The sequence below is a fragment of the Oncorhynchus mykiss genome, chromosome 6 (assembly GCF_057628025.1).
Source record: "Oncorhynchus mykiss isolate SJ-2025 chromosome 6, ASM5762802v1, whole genome shotgun sequence".
In the NCBI taxonomy this organism is placed as follows: domain Eukaryota; kingdom Metazoa; phylum Chordata; class Actinopteri; order Salmoniformes; family Salmonidae; genus Oncorhynchus; species Oncorhynchus mykiss.
This window is the reverse complement of record NC_143027.1, coordinates 22,868,792-22,883,658: the sequence shown is the minus strand read 5'-3', so window position 1 is coordinate 22,883,658 and position 14,867 is coordinate 22,868,792. Positions and strand designations below refer to the sequence as shown.

General features: G+C 43.2%; 1 protein-coding gene across 1 annotated transcript; it reads right to left on the bottom strand.

The window, feature by feature from the left end:
* Window positions 1-5,350: 5,350 nt before the first annotated feature.
* On the bottom strand, window positions 5,351-8,723 carry LOC149982805 (uncharacterized). The gene is made up of 3 exons (XM_090237260.1): window positions 6,022-8,723; window positions 5,751-5,832; window positions 5,351-5,576 (listed from the first exon to the last, which is right to left on the bottom strand). The coding sequence occupies exons 1-3, from the start codon at window positions 8,614-8,616 to the stop codon at window positions 5,458-5,460; spliced, it is 2,796 nt and encodes a 931-aa protein (XP_090093386.1). The 5' UTR covers window positions 8,617-8,723; the 3' UTR covers window positions 5,351-5,457.
* Window positions 8,724-14,867: the final 6,144 nt, after the last annotated feature.

Sequence of the window (14,867 nt, the reverse complement as noted above, 5' to 3'; positions counted from 1 at the left end):
CTGGCCTGAATGGCCACTGAGAGGCCAGAGTTAAGCTGGTGTACTACCTCTCCCACAATAGCACAGCTCAACTCAGAAGAGCTGGAGGAGATGGGGTTGGAGTGACCCTCAACCAGGGATATCAGGAGGCTCTCTTCCGTTACCCCAAAAAGAGCCTTCAGAGGCTCCTCCATGAGGGGAGCCTCTCTAGTTGCAGGCAAGCTCTGCAATGAGGTCTGGGACCTTGAAGATAAACACACAATCACCACAAATGTGACCAACTGCTATCTAATCTGGGTCATTAGTGAGCCTGATAACCAAATTAGAGCAATGATGGTTTACTTCTCATACCACCGTAGTTCTAGAAGCCTAAAGCCAACTGACACGATTTTTTGCCTGATTTTTATGTTTGTACGACATCAGAATATGATTAATTCTGAAAGGCTGATCTATTTATTCATAGATGACTTTATGGCTTACCCAGTTAAAAATGACTTTCACCTAGACCCACCCCCTCAGTGGCAACATTTCTGACCAGAACTTAAAACTACAAGGTGTGAATTCCAAGTTAATAATTTATGATAAGTATGGGTCAGGTCTTGCAATTATTAAGTTGAAATATTGCTGTGAACATACCTCTTAGGCGAACAGCATGGTGATGAGGTTCTGCGAGTGGATTTTTGGCGGAACCCTGCACTGCCATTCCTCCTCCTCTCCTTAGTCCAGTAGTTCATCTCACTGATCAGCAGCCTTTTCTCTCTCTCATCCAGACTGCCTAAGGAATCCTCAGACCCTGTCAGAGAGCACTGGGATTCTGGGGAGGTTGCCCCACTCCTCAGGTTCACCCCCATGATACGAGCTAGCGCTGGTAGGAGAATGCGGAGGGCTGTCTGGGTCACGACTTTAACAATCTTCAGACACAGCATGGAGAGCTGCTCGAATGTGAGCTATGGCCAACAAACAGAGTAATGTTTTTGTCAATCAAGCAATTCCATGACACCATTCCCTATATAAGGGCACAACTTTTGACCAGAACCTTATGTGGAGAGACTTACGTTATTTTTCATGCCATGCTGAATCACCCTCCATTGGCTAGAGAAAAGAAAAGAAAGGAAACATATTTTACCTGCACACTGGTGTTGAGTTAGTGGAGTCACTAGATAGCCATGTCAGGGAAAATAAAAGTGTATTTAATTAAGCTATTAGCAAGTACATGAGACATTTTGTTCTTGATTTACAGGAAGAGTTAGGGGTGTGGTTACAGTGATGTTAGGTGTAGTGTCTAAAATCCCATTTGTGGTTAGAAGGTGCACTATGACTATAAATTCAGAGTTGTTGTATGTGAGGTTGGAAAAAGACATGGGACTTGCTCATCAGTTAGACTCCTCAGGAGGGAGAGGAGGATTGGGGCACAGCATGTCCCAGTCTTGAGAGAAGGCATTAGAGTCCTCTGAGCCTCCTTCTCCAGCTGCTCAATGATAGATCCCCTTTCCCGGAAACCACACCCGGGTGTCTGAGAAGACTCTGGGAAACCGCAAAGAGAAATCTAAAGTTGAATCTGAACTTGATCCCTCATTTCTTTCACCTTTAGTGATTTGATTGCACTGGACAGGTAAAAGCACATCTCTCTGCGTGCCTCCACTATATTGCTTTCACCTATATAGATACTATCTTCTCAGATCAGTGCTGATGAATTTGAATACAACCTGCAACCAACATGAAGTAATCTCAGACCTGCACCAATGCTGCTGTCTTCCTCCACGGAAGTCTTCTTGGCGCGGCCACTGGACTTACGTTTAGCCTACATGACAACAGATTATAGGTCTCATAGCAGATCCAAGGTCAGTGTAGCGTCTCCTCCTAATGCTTTAAGGCTAGGATTTAGTGACAGTAAACTAATCCTAGATCTGTGCCTAAGTAGGCAGAACATGTGTAGAGGACAGCATATTTCTTACCTTGCCTCCTGTCCTGTTCTTGTTGGTCTCATGTGTCTCTGTTTCATCCTTCATATTCTCCACAACCTTATTTTGGTCATCCGGGGGATCCTCCCATTTCACGCTCTGGTGGATAAATGAGAGGTCAATATCAGTCCTAGGTTGTGACTTTGTGAAACAACTTATTCGCTAATATTTTAAACAAAACGGCAATAGTGGTCAGATTTCAGTCCATGGATCAAACCAGTGAGACATATTGCTTTGGTAGTGACCTACTATATTGTTAGTAATTTCTCCTCTAAACTCAAAATAGGCTAAATGAACCATACCTTGCTGTCATCTGACATGATGTGTAGGAAATACTAATACCTCCTTTAAAAATACGTCAGTGAACCATCGGCAGACAACTGAAGTGAATATGAATGTCCTTGAATTATGCCTAAGCATTGTTGAATACTCGATTCCGATTGGCTGAAGCCAGAGCATTCTTCAAAGATGTCATACACACATGATGTCACAATTAGGCCTAAATCTAATGTCTATATGAACTGTCAATGTCATTAGAAAACAGATCATAGCTTGTCAGCAGGGCATTACATTATTTTCATCCATCCGTCAACACAAATGGCATGTCAACGTTCCCCAAATAATAAAGCCAAGTCGAGATGTATGGTTCTTCATCCAGAGGACGAAGCACCATTGTATCATCTAAAACCTTCAGAGAGATCCCTTAAAACTGTAGTATAAATTATCCACATCTGTTCTGGTAGCTAGGTTAATTTAGCAAGACATGGCCAAATCCAACACATAGCGTTTCTACTGGGTCCTGCTTAGAGGTGACTGTCTGTCATGTTGCTAGTTGTAATGACGCTTTTAAAACAACAAAAGGTATTTGTAATTGCTCTGGGAGCTAATTATTGCAGAGCCCAGCTACACATCCTGCTCGCTGGGCTCATTATGGACAGCCAATGAGCAGTTCAGGTGAAAAAGTCAGCCAGATCTGATCTCTATAACATACATGATACTAGGATCCTGTAGCAACCTGCCGGCCTGCACAATCCTCCATGGCACGAATGCTACACGCGCAATATATTATGCTAACATCCCACAACAATTCCCCAATTGGAATTACTTGCCTAAACTTCCAATCATACTTATTTTCTAATATCAACCATCGTTTCTGCACTTAAGGCAGACTTGCCATTAGAACAAGATGGAATTAGGACAACTGTAAAGCTCGTTAAACGTGGGCTAAAATTAACCTTACCTGGCTGTCGTCAGCCATTATGTGTAGCCCGTTAATTAAGGCTCTGCGCCTCTGATACTGCAGCTGTTCTGATAGGCCACTGTAGCTTTTCTGTAACTGTTAAACTCGTCTAATCGTATCCGTTGAAAACCCGTCAGTGAACCGTCCTCAAACACAATGAACTGATGTCAATATGGACATTAACCTTCACATAAAGATATACATGACGTCAGATATGCCTAGACGTATTGTTGACTTGATCAGAATACATATCATACATAGTACGTGCTGTTGACAGCCTACCCCGAAATCAAACAGGAACATGGATTTTGTGAAATCTGTTGTGAATGTATAGGGATGTTTTTACAATTGCATAACTGCCTTCATTTTACTGGACCCCATGAAGAGTAGCTGCTGTAGCTAAAGGGGATCCACAATAAATACAAATACAAACCCAATGCAACATGATAACACATGCATCAACTTGTTTTGACATATCACATGGGATATGACAGTAAACCAACAGACCTTGAGAGGAGATAAAACATCATCTGTTGATCTATTTCACAGGTTTCTGGTGCTTTCTAAGCATTCTACATGTGTTGGGGAAGGACGGTGGGATCTCTCCAGAGCATCTAATTACATCAATCATGTCTTGCCATGCATGTGATATGAGATAATGTTATGCACCACGTAAATATACATTGCCTAAGGCTGCAGTGCTATACTCCATGGAGACAGTGCAAAATGTTTATTTTACATGATGGATATATGCTACTTCATTTCATACAATCAATCATCAATCAATCAGTACAATTTATTTATAAAGCCCTTTTTACATCAGCAGATGTCACAAAATGCTTATTCTGACACCCAGCTTAAAACCTCAAATAGCATGCAATGCAGATTTAGAAGCACGGTGGCTAGGAAAAACAGGAACCTAGGAAGAAACCTAGAGAGGAACCAGGCTAGTCCTCTTCTGGCTGTGCCGGTGGAGATTATAAGCGTACATGGCCAATAAGGCCAGATCATTCTTCAAGCATTGTAGTTCAAACATTCTTCATAGATGACCAGCAGAGTCAACAAAATAATGTGGTTATAGAGGGTGCAACAGGTCAGCACCTCCGGAGTAATTATCAGTTGGCTTTTCAAAGCCGAACATTGAGGTCGAGACAGCAGGTGTGGTAGAGAGAGAGAGAGAGAGAGAGAGAGAGAGAGAGAGAGAGAGAGAGAGAGAGAGAGAGAGAGAGAGGTGGGGGAGAGAGAGAGCGAAGATCGAAACAGCAGGTCCATGAAAAGGTATCACGTCTGGAGAACACACATGCCTCTTCATGTGATACATGATGTTTGGCTGTGCTAAGTGTTATCTTATGGGTTTGGTGATTGTTCTGTGTGAAGCCGTATTCTGCATTGCATCATGGAATCCACTGCACTGCTGCTCCACTGCACTTCCCTTCTCCCCCGATTGCTCAGTTTGGCCTAGCGGCCAGCTCTAGGAAGAGTCTTGGTGGTTCCAAACTTCTTCTGTTTAAGAATGATGGAGGCCACTGTGTCCTTGGGGACCTTCAATATTGCAGAAATGTTTTGGTACCCTTCACCAGATCTGTGTCTTGACACAATCATGTCTCTGAGCTCTATGGACAATTCCTTCGACCTCATGGCTTGGTTTTTGCTCTGACATACACTGTCAACTGTTGGATCTTATATTTTCAACATATTTTCAACATATACAAAACATCTAGCTGCAGATAGCTAATTCTCCTCTATGTGTTTTCCCCTTGCTGCTAATAAGCTCTTACCAATCAAACTAAATGAATAGACATCTGGTTATCTGACAGTCTATGCAGCAACTATTGTATTAGAGTCAAGCTGTGGTTATTTTATTTATTTTCCTAGACAAGTCAGTTCAGAACAAATTCTTATTTACAATGACAGCTTAGGAACAGTGGGTTAACTACCTTGTTCAGGAGCAGAACGTCATATTTTTACATGGTTAGCTCAGGGATCTGACCTAGCAACCTTTCAGTTACTGGCCCAACGCTCTAACCACAAGGCTACCTGCTGCCCCAAGTCCTGCCAACTCAAAAACTGCACAATAAATGTGTAACCAAGGGAGAACTAGTGCATTTCTCTGAGAAAAGCTGCTTCAGTTTTACTAATCTTCCAAAACACTTGAAATTCTTGTAAAATAATTTGCATTTATTTGATCAAATAGACTTTGAAAGGGTAGACATGCAGAAATTCCTCTTTTCAAAAGTCTTGCTGTTACAAAAGTAGATCTTCATGCAGCTTAAGAGGTTACAGGTTCTTCTTGGTGAAGCGCCTGAATGGCTTCATCATTGCTGAAAAGACCCTGACAATCAAGGATTGTTTTTTGACAGGCTGAGATATGGAGGGAGAAACCTCTCCAACTGGAGCTAGAAACACAAGAGAAATGGATGGGGTGAGAGAGCGAGAGAGAGAGAGAGAGAGAGAGATGCAGTATAGTAACGTTGAAAAATAACAGTGCAGTGAGTTTGGTAGGCATACCTATGTTTCTAACACACACCTAAACAAAACTACAAGCTTTAGCAGAGCTCTAAAATCCTTACCTATGCAATGTCCATCAGTAGAGGGAATCTCAGTCTGTTCCTGGACTGAATGGCAGTCCTTTTTGTTTCCTCTCTTGGAACGCTAACAGAAGAAAGGTCAAGAAAATGGTACAGAGAATAAATAAATAAATGGAACACTTCTGAATCCAAGGCAACAATTTAGTGATGAATAAAACATATTTATCTCATGTATTTGTCTTATCATATCAATAACATCAATAACATCAGCACCTAACTGGAACCAAAAACAAATGCTAACTCCCTGCGATACCTTGAAGTTGATCCTGAGTTTGGTCATTGAAAAGCAAAGGAAGCTCCTTCTTGCTTTCTGCTCAGCCCCCCTCTCTGTCTCAGCCTGGTCTGATGGGTTTGTTGCAGCAGAAGCTGGTCTTGACGCCTCCTTGCATCCCTGTACCAGCTGCTGGGTCAAGGACTTTACCAGGACTCTGTCAAATGCAGGGTCCTGGGAGGAAATAGCCGCTTGCAGGGTGTTATAAGAGCCAAACTCCTCCATGAGGTTTTTATGTACACCTCTGAACACCCTTTGGATGTTCAGGTTCTGGGAATATGCCTTTGTCCTGGAGAATCTGGATGCAGCACAGAACTCAGACAGGACTTGTCTGATGAGTTGCTGAGATGTTTCTGTCAGATCTGCTGCCTGTTGGGAGGGTCCATCTAGGGCTGAGGGTCTGATCTCCGATAACAACCTTATCACCAGTATGGTGACCAAACAGATGACATCGTCTTTGCTGGAGTCCATCAAGTACTGCAGCGGGAATGCAGTGGCACTGCTGATGTCCGGGGTGATTAAGAGCTCCCTCAGATGGCCAGAGCTGCTGGGGATACACTCTTCCTTCTCTTCAATGTCAATCCCATCTCCCTTTGGTACCAAAGAGGTTCCCTTGCTTGTGAAAGAAGGAGTGGAGGATCGTTCATCTGTGTGTGCCATCATCTTTGTCTTTAGGTCACTTGAAGAAATATCTGGCATTTTAGAGACCCTGGTGTCGATGAAGGAGCTCCTGACGATGGGGCAGGTCAGATCGAAAGGCACTTCGTCAGGGATGGGAGTGCCAGGGAGGTTGATCTCTAACTCACACTCTGACCTAGGACTCTTTGAAGAGCTGGACAAGGAACTACGACCATTTAAAGAAGTGGACAAAGATGAACAGGTTCTAGGGATGTCTTGGCAGACTTGTTCACTGTCATCCTCACTTTTCTCAACCTCCTTCAGCATAGTTCCTACCATATCATTGATCTGAAGGAGCTCCCTGGAATCCTTAATTCGCCCTAAGTTTGACATTTCACTCTGGATAGCAACCAGGATTTCCCCAAGGGTCTCTTTGGAAGAAGCATTTTCTGTCCTTTCGGATCCGGGTGGCTTCAGCCCTGTGAAGAAATCCTTAAGTGTGTTCTTCATACTGACGCATATGGTCTTAGCTGTTGACCAAAGCTTCTCCTCTGATATTTTAACACTCAATTCAGTATCATCCAGTTGGGAGCCCCCGTGGGAGCACTGCGAAACTCTCCCACTTCTTTCCAGTAGCACAGTGTCAGTGGACTCATTTTTCTGGAAAATAGTCGCCATTCCTTTGACAAAGGTTTCCACTAATCCAGAGGCTGTATTCTCAGAGGACATGGAGGACATGGATTCTGAAAGGACATGGATCTCTGATGGTGAGCTAGATGATAAGCCAGCCTGCAGACTTTTCTGAAGACCAGTATGGCTGATCTGTGTGATAAAGGAATGACTGGATCTCATCAGCACTTTACTCACTGCCTCTTCTGCCTGAGTCTGGAAGTCATTGCTAGAGAGCTTCTTAATGCTCTGAATCAGACTAGTAGAGGACTCTGTGATTCTGACACTCTCTTCTGAGCTCAGTTGAGAATATTGAGTACTCACGCTCAAGTCTTCATTGGGTGAGGGTGACTGGGAAATAGTATAGTCATCGAGCTTTGATAGGACACCATCAACAAACCAACAAGCCTCTAGGGACTCATCAGATGAACTGACAACGGCCAAGGATTTACTCTCCACTTTTGATAACTCTGACTTGTAGATGGAAAAAACACTGCTAAGAACTTCTTGAGTACTGGTATCCAGATTGGAGAGACAGAGAGCTGGTATTGGTTGGCTCTCACTGGGAACTCTACTAAGTTCGGTGCTGGGTAACTGGACCTCAACAGTTGAAACAGTTGCCTTTTCCAGGGTGTCTGAAGACTCCTGAAGAGAAGCATCCTTAGCCACACCTTCTCGAGCGGATAGAGTTAAAAGGTCCCTCAGCTTTGCTCGTATACGGCCGTAGAGTGTGCGGGCTAGAGAGAAGGTTATCATCTGTGAAGATCCTGTTTTGTGGTCCTTTACAGGAACTGGCCAATCAACTGCTTCACATGTGCCTTCAAATGATGCTATCGTCTCCATGCCTCCCACAAATGCCTTAACAATCACTGTGGCAGTGGAGGTTACAGGTGTCAGGGCTGTGCAGCTGGTATTCAGGGGAGCTTCAGTAAGGCTAGGTGCAGCACTAGAAGGCCTAGAGGAAGGATCCATGCCAGAAGAGCTGCTGACTTTCCTTGTAAGGATGGTGCTCACCGCCTTCAGGGCTTTAGACTGAAAGTCGGGGCTAGAGAGGGTCTGAAGCTTTCTGGCCACCACACTGGTAGAGGATCCAGTCTCTTTGAGAAAGTGAGTGGTCCCTTCTTTCCCAGATGGACACTCAACATCAAGGTCACATTGAAGATTGGTCAGAAATTTAGACCCCAAGATTGTCATCTTCTTGGCCAGATCCAATAGGATGTTGAAGTCCTGTGCCATTTTGTCCATTGTGCCGACAATGGCATCCAGCACATCATCGGTCACAGGGTCCATGAGGGGCTCGATAAACCCTACCCACTCTGGCTCAGACGTTTGGCTCTGTAGCTCGGCCAGGATCTGCACCGAGGCTACCCGAATGACCTCCTTGCCTACTGCTATGTCCTGACTGTCCATAGGGGGGCAACTCCCTGAGCTGGCCTGAATGGCCACTGAGAGGCCAGAGTTAAGCTGGTGTACTACCTCTCCCACAATAGCACAGCTCAACTCAGAAGAGCTGGAGGAGATGGGGTTGGAGTGACCCTCAACCAGGGATATCAGGAGGCTCTCTTCCGTTACCCCAAAAAGAGCCTTCAGAGGCTCCTCCATGAGGGGAGCCTCTCTAGTTGCAGGCAAGCTCTGCAATGAGGTCTGGGACCTTGAAGATAAACACACAATCACCACAAATGTGACCAACTGCTATCTAATCTGGGTCATTAGTGAGCCTGATAACCAAATTAGAGCAATGATGGTTTACTTCTCATACCACCGTAGTTCTAGAAGCCTAAAGCCAACTGACACGATTTTTTGCCTGATTTTTATGTTTGTACGACATCAGAATATGATTAATTCTGAAAGGCTGATCTATTTATTCATAGATGACTTTATGGCTTACCCAGTTAAAAATGACTTTCACCTAGACCCACCCCCTCAGTGGCAACATTTCTGACCAGAACTTAAAACTACAAGGTGTGAATTCCAAGTTAATAATTTATGATAAGTATGGGTCAGGTCTTGCAATTATTAAGTTGAAATATTGCTGTGAACATACCTCTTAGGCGAACAGCATGGTGATGAGGTTCTGCGAGTGGATTTTTGGCGGAACCCTGCACTGCCATTCCTCCTCCTCTCCTTAGTCCAGTAGTTCATCTCACTGATCAGCAGCCTTTTCTCTCTCTCATCCAGACTGCCTAAGGAATCCTCAGACCCTGTCAGAGAGCACTGGGATTCTGGGGAGGTTGCCCCACTCCTCAGGTTCACCCCCATGATACGAGCTAGCGCTGGTAGGAGAATGCGGAGGGCTGTCTGGGTCACGACTTTAACAATCTTCAGACACAGCATGGAGAGCTGCTCGAATGTGAGCTATGGCCAACAAACAGAGTAATGTTTTTGTCAATCAAGCAATTCCATGACACCATTCCCTATATAAGGGCACAACTTTTGACCAGAACCTTATGTGGAGAGACTTACGTTATTTTTCATGCCATGCTGAATCACCCTCCATTGGCTAGAGAAAAGAAAAGAAAGGAAACATATTTTACCTGCACACTGGTGTTGAGTTAGTGGAGTCACTAGATAGCCATGTCAGGGAAAATAAAAGTGTATTTAATTAAGCTATTAGCAAGTACATGAGACATTTTGTTCTTGATTTACAGGAAGAGTTAGGGGTGTGGTTACAGTGATGTTAGGTGTAGTGTCTAAAATCCCATTTGTGGTTAGAAGGTGCACTATGACTATAAATTCAGAGTTGTTGTATGTGAGGTTGGAAAAAGACATGGGACTTGCTCATCAGTTAGACTCCTCAGGAAGGAGAGGAGGATTGGGGCACAGCATGTCCCAGTCTTGAGAGAAGGCATTAGAGTCCTCTGAGCCTCCTTCTCCAGCTGCTCAATGATAGATCCCCTTTCCCGGAAACCACACCCGGGTGTCTGAGAAGACTCTGGGAAACCGCAAAGAGAAATCTAAAGTTGAATCTGAACTTGATCCCTCATTTCTTTCACCTTTAGTGATTTGATTGCACTGGACAGGTAAAAGCACATCTCTCTGCGTGCCTCCACTATATTGCTTTCACCTATATAGATACTATCTTCTCAGATCAGTGCTGATGAATTTGAATACAACCTGCAACCAACATGAAGTAATCTCAGACCTGCACCAATGCTGCTGTCTTCCTCCACGGAAGTCTTCTTGGCGCGGCCACTGGACTTACGTTTAGCCTACATGACAACAGATTATAGGTCTCATAGCAGATCCAAGGTCAGTGTAGCGTCTCCTCCTAATGCTTTAAGGCTAGGATTTAGTGACAGTAAACTAATCCTAGATCTGTGCCTAAGTAGGCAGAACATGTGTAGAGGACAGCATATTTCTTACCTTGCCTCCTGTCCTGTTCTTGTTGGTCTCATGTGTCTCTGTTTCATCCTTCATATTCTCCACAACCTTATTTTGGTCATCCGGGGGATCCTCCCATTTCACGCTCTGGTGGATAAATGAGAGGTCAATATCAGTCCTAGGTTGTGACTTTGTGAAACAACTTATTCGCTAATATTTTAAACAAAACGGCAATAGTGGTCAGATTTCAGTCCATGGATCAAACCAGTGAGACATATTGCTTTGGTAGTGACCTACTATATTGTTAGTAATTTCTCCTCTAAACTCAAAATAGGCTAAATGAACCATACCTTGCTGTCATCTGACATGATGTGTAGGAAATACTAATACCTCCTTTAAAAATACGTCAGTGAACCATCGGCAGACAACTGAAGTGAATATGAATGTCCTTGAATTATGCCTAAGCATTGTTGAATACTCGATTCCGATTGGCTGAAGCCAGAGCATTCTTCAAAGATGTCATACACACATGATGTCACAATTAGGCCTAAATCTAATGTCTATATGAACTGTCAATGTCATTAGAAAACAGATCATAGCTTGTCAGCAGGGCATTACATTATTTTCATCCATCCGTCAACACAAATGGCATGTCAACGTTCCCCAAATAATAAAGCCAAGTCGAGATGTATGGTTCTTCATCCAGAGGACGAAGCACCATTGTATCATCTAAAACCTTCAGAGAGATCCCTTAAAACTGTAGTATAAATTATCCACATCTGTTCTGGTAGCTAGGTTAATTTAGCAAGACATGGCCAAATCCAACACATAGCGTTTCTACTGGGTCCTGCTTAGAGGTGACTGTCTGTCATGTTGCTAGTTGTAATGACGCTTTTAAAACAACAAAAGGTATTTGTAATTGCTCTGGGAGCTAATTATTGCAGAGCCCAGCTACACATCCTGCTCGCTGGGCTCATTATGGACAGCCAATGAGCAGTTCAGGTGAAAAAGTCAGCCAGATCTGATCTCTATAACATACATGATACTAGGATCCTGTAGCAACCTGCCGGCCTGCACAATCCTCCATGGCACGAATGCTACACGCGCAATATATTATGCTAACATCCCACAACAATTCCCCAATTGGAATTACTTGCCTAAACTTCCAATCATACTTATTTTCTAATATCAACCATCGTTTCTGCACTTAAGGCAGACTTGCCATTAGAACAAGATGGAATTAGGACAACTGTAAAGCTCGTTAAACGTGGGCTAAAATTAACCTTACCTGGCTGTCGTCAGCCATTATGTGTAGCCCGTTAATTAAGGCTCTGCGCCTCTGATACTGCAGCTGTTCTGATAGGCCACTGTAGCTTTTCTGTAACTGTTAAACTCGTCTAATCGTATCCGTTGAAAACCGGTCAGTGAACCGTCCTCAAACACAATGAACTGATGTCAATATGGACATTAACCTTCACATAAAGATATACATGACGTCAGATATGCCTAGACGTATTGTTGACTTGATCAGAATACATATCATACATAGTACGTGCTGTTGACAGCCTACCCCGAAATCAAACAGGAACATGGATTTTGTGAAATCTGTTGTGAATGTATAGGGATGTTTTTACAATTGCATAACTGCCTTCATTTTACTGGACCCCATGAAGAGTAGCTGCTGTAGCTAAAGGGGATCCACAATAAATACAAATACAAACCCAATGCAACATGATAACACATGCATCAACTTGTTTTGACATATCACATGGGATATGACAGTAAACCAACAGACCTTGAGAGGAGATAAAACATCATCTGTTGATCTATTTCACAGGTTTCTGGTGCTTTCTAAGCATTCTACATGTGTTGGGGAAGGACGGTGGGATCTCTCCAGAGCATCTAATTACATCAATCATGTCTTGCCATGCATGTGATATGAGATAATGTTATGCACCACGTAAATATACATTGCCTAAGGCTGCAGTGCTATACTCCATGGAGACAGTGCAAAATGTTTATTTTACATGATGGATATATGCTACTTCATTTCATACAATCAATCATCAATCAATCAGTACAATTTATTTATAAAGCCCTTTTTACATCAGCAGATGTCACAAAATGCTTATTCTGACACCCAGCTTAAAACCTCAAATAGCATGCAATGCAGATTTAGAAGCACGGTGGCTAGGAAAAACAGGAACCTAGGAAGAAACCTAGAGAGGAACCAGGCTAGTCCTCTTCTGGCTGTGCCGGTGGAGATTATAAGCGTACATGGCCAATAAGGCCAGATCATTCTTCAAGCATTGTAGTTCAAACATTCTTCATAGATGACCAGCAGAGTCAACAAAATAATGTGGTTATAGAGGGTGCAACAGGTCAGCACCTCCGGAGTAATTATCAGTTGGCTTTTCAAAGCCGAACATTGAGGTCGAGACAGCAGGTGTGGTAGAGAGAGAGAGAGAGAGAGAGAGAGAGAGAGAGAGAGAGAGAGAGAGAGAGAGAGAGAGAGAGAGAGAGAGGTGGGGGAGAGAGAGAGCGAAGATCGAAACAGCAGGTCCATGAAAAGGTATCACGTCTGGAGAACACACATGCCTCTTCATGTGATACATGATGTTTGGCTGTGCTAAGTGTTATCTTATGGGTTTGGTGATTGTTCTGTGTGAAGCCGTATTCTGCATTGCATCATGGAATCCACTGCACTGCTGCTCCACTGCACTTCCCTTCTCCCCCGATTGCTCAGTTTGGCCTAGCGGCCAGCTCTAGGAAGAGTCTTGGTGGTTCCAAACTTCTTCTGTTTAAGAATGATGGAGGCCACTGTGTCCTTGGGGACCTTCAATATTGCAGAAATGTTTTGGTACCCTTCACCAGATCTGTGTCTTGACACAATCATGTCTCTGAGCTCTATGGACAATTCCTTCGACCTCATGGCTTGGTTTTTGCTCTGACATACACTGTCAACTGTTGGATCTTATATTTTCAACATATTTTCAACATATACAAAACATCTAGCTGCAGATAGCTAATTCTCCTCTATGTGTTTTCCCCTTGCTGCTAATAAGCTCTTACCAATCAAACTAAATGAATAGACATCTGGTTATCTGACAGTCTATGCAGCAACTATTGTATTAGAGTCAAGCTGTGGTTATTTTATTTATTTTCCTAGACAAGTCAGTTCAGAACAAATTCTTATTTACAATGACAGCTTAGGAACAGTGGGTTAACTACCTTGTTCAGGAGCAGAACGTCATATTTTTACATGGTTAGCTCAGGGATCTGACCTAGCAACCTTTCAGTTACTGGCCCAACGCTCTAACCACAAGGCTACCTGCTGCCCCAAGTCCTGCCAACTCAAAAACTGCACAATAAATGTGTAACCAAGGGAGAACTAGTGCATTTCTCTGAGAAAAGCTGCTTCAGTTTTACTAATCTTCCAAAACACTTGAAATTCTTGTAAAATAATTTGCATTTATTTGATCAAATAGACTTTGAAAGGGTAGACATGCAGAAATTCCTCTTTTCAAAAGTCTTGCTGTTACAAAAGTAGATCTTCATGCAGCTTAAGAGGTTACAGGTTCTTCTTGGTGAAGCGCCTGAATGGCTTCATCATTGCTGAAAAGACCCTGACAATCAAGGATTGTTTTTTGACAGGCTGAGATATGGAGGGAGAAACCTCTCCAACTGGAGCTAGAAACACAAGAGAAATGGATGGGGTGAGAGAGCGAGAGAGAGAGAGAGAGAGAGAGATGCAGTATAGTAACGTTGAAAAATAACAGTGCAGTGAGTTTGGTAGGCATACCTATGTTTCTAACACACACCTAAACAAAACTACAAGCTTTAGCAGAGCTCTAAAATCCTTACCTATGCAATGTCCATCAGTAGAGGGAATCTCAGTCTGTTCCTGGACTGAATGGCAGTCCTTTTTGTTTCCTCTCTTGGAACGCTAACAGAAGAAAGGTCAAGAAAATGGTACAGAGAATAAATAAATAAATGGAACACTTCTGAATCCAAGGCAACAATTTAGTGATGAATAAAACATATTTATCTCATGTATTTGTCTTATCATATCAATAACATCAATAACATCAGCACCTAACTGGAACCAAAAACAAATGCTAACTCCCTGCGATACCTTGAAGTTGATCCTGAGTTTGGTCATTGAAAAGCAAAGGAAGCTCCTTCTTGCTTTCTGCTCAGCCCCCCTCTCTGTCTCAGCC